The following is an 8,311-nucleotide window of genomic DNA, read 5'->3' as shown; positions in this document are numbered from 1 at the left end:
GGGCGTTGTCGATATTGGGGGGTCCTTGGGCCATAGCGAGGCCCTGGACACCGTCAAAAGGCATTGAATTTCAAAAGGTTGATTTTTGATTTTCCCGGCGGGATTTATAGATAATATATATATAAACATCTTTTAGTATATCTAAGTATTAGATAATATAATTATATTCCTTTAGTAAGTAAGATATACTTAAATTTATTTATAAATATAATATTCTTTTTTCTATATATATTATATTTATAAAATGTCTATTTATAGTATTTTTTATATTTAAGGATATAACCCGCCGGGAAAATCAAAAATCAACCTTTTGAAATTCAATGCTACTGGAAGGCATCCAGGGCTTCGCTATGGCCCCTGGACTCCCCAATATCGACAACCACCCCCTAGACCCAGGGGGGCAGGCGCTAGGTCTGGTGAACCCCGTAGGGGCCTATATAGGCACCCCAGCGGGGACAGCACCACCAGCGCCCCCCGAGGCAAGTGCAACAGTCCCTCAGAGCGAGGGCTTCTTGCCTAGCCTGGAAATCAACCCTAGGGAGTTGTTTCCCCCCCTAAGCAGCGTGCCAGGCTCCCAGGAAGCACCTAAAACTCTAGGGAAGAGACTACAGGAACACAGCCCTGACGGGGCAGAAAGAGCCCCCATGAAGGCCCTAATCGGCCCAGCCTACAAGGACATGGAACAGGCCTTATTAGGCCACTTTGCAAGCAGCAATAGCGCGCTGCACGCGGAGATGGCCGCTATGAAGGCCTATATGACCTCTCTGGTAGAGGCTATGGAGCAGCGCCTCACAGGCCAATTGGGCGCTCTAGAGCGCCGTTTCTCAACCCTAGAAGCTCAACAGGCCTCCCCGAACGCCCCAAACCACCCGCTAAAGCCCCTATCGTCAGGGGGCGACCGCCAGGGCCCACGACAGCCTCTGCCATCCCAGGGGACGACGTTTGCAGAGGTCGCCCATGGCCCCCAAGCTAACCCGAATAGGGCCGCTAAGCCCATAGAGCCACGCAGAGCCTCACCCCCGATATCAAAACCACCCCCTGGGGTGAAGCCCGCAGCAGGCCCCCAGTGGGCCGATATAGCGGCCAGCAATGCCCAGGAGTGGCAAATCGTTACAAAAAAACGGGCTTACTCCCCGAACCAGCCCCCAAAAGTCCAAATGGACCCAGGGAGCCTGAAGCCTATTCGCGGAAGCAACAAGGGAGACCGCAGGCTTATATTTAGGCGTGAAAATGGCCGCACCGCCCCTAGAAAGTCTAAAGCCGATGTCATCTTGCAGCTTAACCGCTGCCTAGCCCAGGCAGGCTTCCCGAACTTCGCCAGGGTAATAGACGCCAATTACACCGAATCAGGGGCTATCTCAGCCCTATTGGACCAAGGAAGCACCGTAGGCTCGCTATTACCAGCCTATAAGGACCTATTAGTGGCTGCCTGCCACCGGGTCGACCCCGCAGTCATCTCAGTGGAAGCAGACCAACAGTGGCACAAGATTAAGGTGCATGCGGTGCCGGTAGCCCGCTATAGCGCCTCAGGGCTAGGCCTAGCCAGGGAAGAAATTGAATTAGGGGGCACATGCACCCTAATGAGAAACCCTACCTGGATCAAGCCGATAGCGGCTATCCAGACTAATAAGCAGCGTTTCTCTACTATCGTTATAACAGTAGGAGGCCTAGATGACGCCCGCAGGCTACTCGCCCGGGGCGTACGCTTCGGGGGCAACAGGCACCCTACCAGCCCCTATCACGAAGTGGGTAAAGACACCGTTTGCACCCGATGCTGCGGCATTGGCCACCGAACTTATAGAGGCTGCGGCACCCGACCACCACTCTGCACCGTGTGTGCTGGCGCCCATGAAGCCCAAGAGCACACCTGCAACGTGCTAGACTGCAGGGCCCAAACAGGCCACCCATGCCTGCATGCACCCACTAAATGCGGCAACTGTGGGGGGAAGCACCAGGCTGATTCCCCGGGGTGCCCCAAGCTTCGGGAGGCCCGCCGGCGACTCCATAAGCGCTTCCCTGGCGTAGAGGTCGTTATGCCCCCTCCCCCCCCTGAATGGACCGAATGGGAAGGCGTTGCTGAGGAGGCTTCTCCCCCAACCACTACCCAGGACGCCCCCCAAGCCCCAAAGCTTAGGGAGGTCGATGACGCTATGGAAGATGCCCCAGGGACATCACCCCTACCGTACTCATCCCCGTGTCCAACACCAACGCCTGGAGCTGCAGCCCCTATTAATGTTGATTATTCAACATAATTGCGGCCGTACCTACCCCGCAACCTTAGGGGCTCTAGAAGCGGGGATAGAGCGGCAAATAGGCATTATATGCCTGCAAGAGCCTTATATTGCTTATGACTTCTCCCACCCAGGCTATCTGCTGTACTGGCCAGGGGGGGAGAAGCGGGATCAACGGGTGCTTATGGCCATCCGTAAAGACCTTATAGGGGCGGTTAGGGTCGAGAACCGCACTGATTTAGTAGACCACCCCTATTTACAGGCCCTGGACATATGGGAAGCACCAATAATTAGCGGGCATGCCCCCCGACGCACTAGAATAGTCAACTGCTATGATGTGTGGATTGGGGCCAGTTACCGGTGGCAAGGGGCCTTCCCTAGACGACGCCGGGCCATCGAGGACGCAGACTGGGACCTGCTTATAGTGGGTAGGTGCCTATTAGTGGGTGATTTCAACGCCCATAGCCCTTCGTGGAACCCACTGGCCAAGGGTCGGGTTAACGCTGAGCCCTTGGAACAGCTTATAGAGCGGCACTCACTATATGTTAATAACCCACTGGGGGAGGCCACACGCTATAAGAAGACCGAGGGGGTGTCAATTATTGATTTAGCGTTATCCTCGCCAACCCTAGGGCCTCTGCAAGCCTGGGAGGTGGATAAGGATAAGCCTACAACATCTGACCATGAGCTTATCGTCCTAGCCTGGGAAGCCCTAGAACCCCCCCCAGGAGGAATCTCCGGGGAGATTACTGGGTGGCAGATAGAAGCTCTGCAGGTAAACGAGGAAGCCCTAAAGCTGGCCACAGCAGCTTGGGCCTCAGAGGCTGTAGGCCACCCCCCTCTTAGTGATCAATGCACCGAGGAAGACCTTGCTAGAGAGGCCAATTGGGTGCAGGACACCCTAACCAGCGTACTCGATAGGCATGCCAAAGCAGTACGGCTTTGTGCACGCTCTAAGCGGTGGTGGAAGCCAGAGCTGCGGCAAGCCCGGAGCTTATGGGCTGCAGCCCGCAAGCGGTGGCAGGCCCATGCCTGTACCGACACCGAATTCAAGGCTGCAAGAACCGCTTATTACCATGAAATAAAGGCGGCTAAAAGGACCTGCTGGGAGGTCTTCCTTGCTGAGGGAGGCCCTGGGGGGAAGGAAGAGTGGAAAAAAGATTCGAACCCCACTGGGAACCCTTTTCCCAAAGGCCCTAGGGATGGCCTGGAAAAGCCTTCTCCAGGAGATCCTAATAGGTGTTGGATAGCCCTACAGTACACTAAGCCACGGACTAATCCCACCACCCCAGCACTCCAAGGCCCGGATCTAGGGGCTCCCCCTGCCACTACCATGGCCGATAAAGAAGCCCTAATCAGGGAAATGGCATTTCCTAACGCCCCCCGTAGCTCCCCTCCTGGGGAGCTGCCAGGTGGACAGGCCCACATGCTTATAACGCCAGAGCGGGTGCATCAGGCCCTATTCAGCCAGAGCATTAAGAAAGCTCCGGGGGCCGACAGGCTCAATTTTAAAGCATGCCGGCTACTCTGGGCACTAGACTCACCCCGAATCATAGGGATGGCTAGGCAGTGCTTTCGGCTTGGGGTGCACCCAGGGGCCTGGAAGACCGCTAAAGGCATCCTACTTCGGAAGCCAGGGAAGCCTGATTACACCCAGGTGAAGGCCTGGAGGGTGATAAGCTTGCTTAGCTGCCTGGGCAAGGTTGTTGAGAAGCTGGCTGCAGGCCTTATAGCGGACTGGTGTGAGGCCCAGGGGGCTTTACACCCTGGACAAATGGGGTGCAGGCGGGGCCGTGGGGCTATTGACGCGGTGGCCTGCCTCGTGCAAACAGTGCACGAGGGATGGACTCAAAAGCTTCTCACAGGCACTATCTTTATTGACGTTATGGGGGCCTTCGACCATGTTGACCCCTATAAGCTTAGTGAGGCTATGGAAGCTGCAGGCCTGGATAATGACCTTATAAGGTGGACCTTATCCTTCCTTACAAATAGAAGGGTCAGCCTCGTAATTGACGGTTATAAAGCCCCTGAACAGCCTATTGACTCAGGGCTGCCCCAGGGCTCACCGGTCTCCCCAATCCTCTTTCTTATCTATATCCGGGGTGTGTTTCAGGCTATGGAACAGCAGGTGCCAGGGATCAAGGCCCTGTCCTATGCCGATGACATAGGCCTGGTAGCCCAGGGAAGCTCGGTCTCTGAGATCTGCAGGCAGCTAGAAGCAGCGGCAAAAGCTGCTACTGAGTGGGGACTGGCAAATAGCGTCAAATTCGACCCTAAAAAGACAGAGGCCATCCTATTCTCTAGGGCCACCAGCAGGGAACATAAAAATCAGGTCCAGGAAGCTAGGGTGCAGGTAGGAGACGCTTTAGTGGCATTCTCCCCAACAGCCATCCGGTGGTTAGGGGTCTTACTAGATCCAAAGCTTACCCTCAAAGCCCACTATAAGTACCGCCTGCAAAAAGGTCAAAATACTGAAAGACGAGTGCGGGCACTGTGCAAGGCCCAGGGGCTCCCCCCAGGCCTGGCATGGCGAATCCAAAAGGCCACCGCGCAGTCAGTGGCGCTTTATGGGGCCGAGCTTTGGTGGCATGGGCAAAAGAACTGCCTAGAAGGACTGCAGGGCCTAATTAATAACCAGGCCCGGGCAGTCACAGGCATGCTGAAGTCCACCCCATTAGGACCGCTTATAAGGGAGGCAGCTTTGGAACCAGCAGAGGCCCTATTAGATAGTAAACAGCGGCGGTATGCCCTGAGACTCCTAGGACTTCCCCAGGGGCATCCAGCAGCAGAAATACTCCCCATAACGCTTAGGGAGGGAGACGCCCATGCACAGCCTGGAGAGCAGCCGCTAGAAGACCGAGCTTGGGCAACACCAACCCGCCGAGGCCCCTGGAAGCTGGGCATGGGCCTGGCCCGCAGGCTACGAGAGGCCTTGACCGCCGACCCCTCCCAGGGCTTTGAGCGTACAATAGAGCCTGGTAATAGGTCTATACCACTAGATTTCAGGATAGACTCCCCTGAAACCGCTATGCAATTAGCCTCAGACCCCCTAAGTGGGATAGGGAACACCGACCTTTACTCAGACGGTTCTAGGTTAGACGATCAGCGCGTAGGCGCTGCAGTAGCTTATAAGCCACTTATTGGCCCCTGGAGGTCGCGCCTAGCTCCCCTGGGCGCAGGCTTCGAAGTCTTTGATGCAGAACTAATAGGAGTAGTCGAAGCCCTAGAGTGGGCGCTGGCAGAGAATCTTATAGGGCCAATTAGGGTGTTTTTAGACGCCCAGGCCGCTATAAGCAGGCTCCAGCATACCCGGCCTGGCCCAGGGCAAGCCCTAGCGCTGCGGGCACACGACCTAGCCGGGGAACTACAGGCCACCGGCCGCAGGGTTACCATATGCTGGGTGCCAGGCCATAAAGGGGTCCCAGGCAACGAGGAGGCCGATAAGGCCGCTAAGAAAGCTGCAGGGAGGCCCTGTACAGGCAAGTACTCAGGCATCTCACTGGCCCATGCCCGGCGGGCATGCACCGAGACTTATAGCGCTATCAAGGCCAACTGGCTCACTGCAAAGCTTGCAAGACAAGACGCACCCAACAGGTAGGCCAGGCCTACCAACCCCCCGGGGATGGAAGCTTGACCCAATAGTGGCAAGCACCCCCAAGCACCTGCGGCGTATTACTATTACCAATTCAAGACCGGCCACACCCCAATCGGGGCCTATCTGCACCGAATCAAGGCCCGAGACTCCCCTAATTGCTTGGGGTGCTCTAGGGGGACTGAGACGGTAAGACACCTTCTTACAAACTGTCGACAGTGGTGCCACCAGCGGGAAAAACTATATGCCGGCTTGGCCGAAGCGGGGGTAAAGGCCCCGCAGGATAGCGAGCAGTGCCCCGAAGCACGCCTATTCCAGGACCCAAAGGCCACTACAGCGCTGCTGGCGTTTATAGGGGCCATTAGGGAGCGAGAGGATAACCAACAGGCCTGGGAGCAGGCCTATAAGACTGATAATTGGGGCATTGAGGCCCTGGATGAGGGAGAGCGAGAGGGGGAAGGATAGCGGGCAGGGGCGGCCCGCTATTGTAGGCAACGCCCAAACGTTAGTGGCCATAAGGAGGGGGTAGTGGTTGCCACCCACTATAAGCCCCCGAATCGTCCTGCGCATATAAGCGGCATGGGGTGAGGAAAGTGCAAGATACCTTGAAAGCCTGGATCCAATGGGGGTAGAGGCACCGGCTTATGGGGGGCAACCCCTATAAGCAGGCCTAATCCACACGAATCGCTCTCTGTCATAGCCTAGGGCTCGGTATAGACGTTAAATTTGATTAAATAATAATAATAATAATAACCAATAGATATGACAGCGGACGCTAGTTACATAAGCAAAGGTTATTAGATATTCTTATAGGGTAGAATCTCTGATTGTATCTATAAAGGAGGAAATACCTACACTTATATTCTGTATAAAATAACTCATCAGACAGAAGCCTATATTGTATAAAAAGGCTTTTTATACAAAAAGAGGTTCTATACAAAAGGAGATCCTATACAGAAAGAATCTCCATGCAAAAAGAGTCTCTATATGAAAAGGCCTATCTTATAGAAAACAAAGTATATAACTACATAGTTAATATAGTAAGACTATACTAGAATAGCTATAACTATAATATAGTCAAACAAAGCTTAACTATACTTGCTATATTTAGGACCAGCTATATAAAAACACTTATTTATTATTATATATCTAGCTTATTATGTTTTATTCTCTTAAGTAAATAATATATTACTATTACTCTTTAACATACTTTGCAGTCTATTATTGCGATAGTACTCTACTTATCCTAGAATTGTCTTATACAACCTTCTTATCTTATCTTCTATTAGCAGAATATCTATCCTAATTCATATTTTAGTAACAAATTATTGAACCAGTTGATAATAAAATACCTTTATAATACAAAGTTTTAAGAACTAGATAAGCAATTAAACCTTACTAATAAGCTAATTATAACAGAAAATAACAATACACCAGCAGTAGAACCAGTAACTCTGTATCCACCTATAAGATAAGCAAGACTAATTAATTAAGACAATAATAATGAACCTAATAAACAAACTCAATAAAGATTTACCATATTAGAAAAAGTCATCAATTAAATAAATAAATATATTTAAAAACTGTAAGCTGTAGTCGCTAAAAAAAACAATTATATTAACCAACTTAAGGCTTAAGTCATAACTATATTATCTAATGAAGCTAGAACATTTAATAATAAAGTTAAACTACTAAAACCTATAACCTTTGATGGAACTAGATCTAAGTTAAAGATATTTTTAGTCAATATAGAAATGTATATTGAAGCTAACTAGATCACTAATAATAAAAAGAAAATGATCTTTATAATATTATACTTTATTGATATAGCAGTAGAATAAATATAAATCTATACTAAATAAATTATACACTATTAACAAAAATAGTTAGAGAACTATTATTAAAGAACTATTTTTAAACTATAGCATATTTAAACAGAAACTTAGAAAAGTATTTAGAAATATTAATAAGTTATAGACTATAGAAAGATAACTAAGATATTTATAATAGACTGAATCCGCTCAGCAGTTAGCAACTAAATTCTAATAAATAATAATATTATTATACTATAATAATGCTATTTAAATCATAATCTTTGAGAACATGCTTAAGGAAGAAGTCTAGATAGAATTTATCAAACTTAATCGATCTAATAACATTAACAGATTTATTAAGATAGTGGTCAAGATTAACAATAAACTATTTAAGATCAAACAGAAGCAATAGAAGTTTTAGAGATAGAAGAAAGTTAAAAAATTCCTTTAGTATACCAATATATTAGTAAAGCAAAAAACCTAATATAATAAAAACAGCGATATCAAGATATAGCTTAATAATATAATCAGTAAAGAAGAAATAGCTAAATATAAAGAAAATAAAGCTTGTTATAAGTGCAGATAAAAAAAATACTTTATATAATAGTATTAATTAGGGCAAAATAAACAGAACAGTAACATCAGCCCTTAGAAAATAATAACAGTCTATTAAC

The 8,311-nt window shown here is 49.2% G+C and overlaps 2 protein-coding genes across 2 annotated transcripts; both read left to right on the top strand.

Annotated features, from left to right (window-relative positions):
• Positions 1-320: 320 nt before the first annotated feature.
• TRUGW13939_01049 (uncharacterized protein) lies at positions 321-2,252 on the top strand (the record flags this gene model as incomplete). The annotated part of the gene is made up of 1 exon (XM_035484255.1): positions 321-2,252. One exon carries the CDS (start codon positions 321-323, stop codon positions 2,250-2,252), a length of 1,932 nt encoding a protein of 643 aa, XP_035340148.1.
• A 1,753-nt stretch (positions 2,253-4,005) lies between these two features.
• On the top strand, positions 4,006-6,288 carry TRUGW13939_01048 (uncharacterized protein; the record flags this gene model as incomplete). Its single annotated transcript, XM_035484254.1, has 2 exons — positions 4,006-5,825; positions 5,874-6,288. The coding sequence occupies 2 exons, from the start codon at positions 4,006-4,008 to the stop codon at positions 6,286-6,288; spliced, it is 2,235 nt and encodes a 744-aa protein (XP_035340147.1).
• Positions 6,289-8,311: the final 2,023 nt, after the last annotated feature.

This window comes from Talaromyces rugulosus, chromosome I (assembly GCF_013368755.1).
Source record: "Talaromyces rugulosus chromosome I, complete sequence".
Classification (NCBI taxonomy): domain Eukaryota; kingdom Fungi; phylum Ascomycota; class Eurotiomycetes; order Eurotiales; family Trichocomaceae; genus Talaromyces; species Talaromyces rugulosus.
This window is presented reverse-complemented; position numbering and strand designations above follow the sequence as displayed.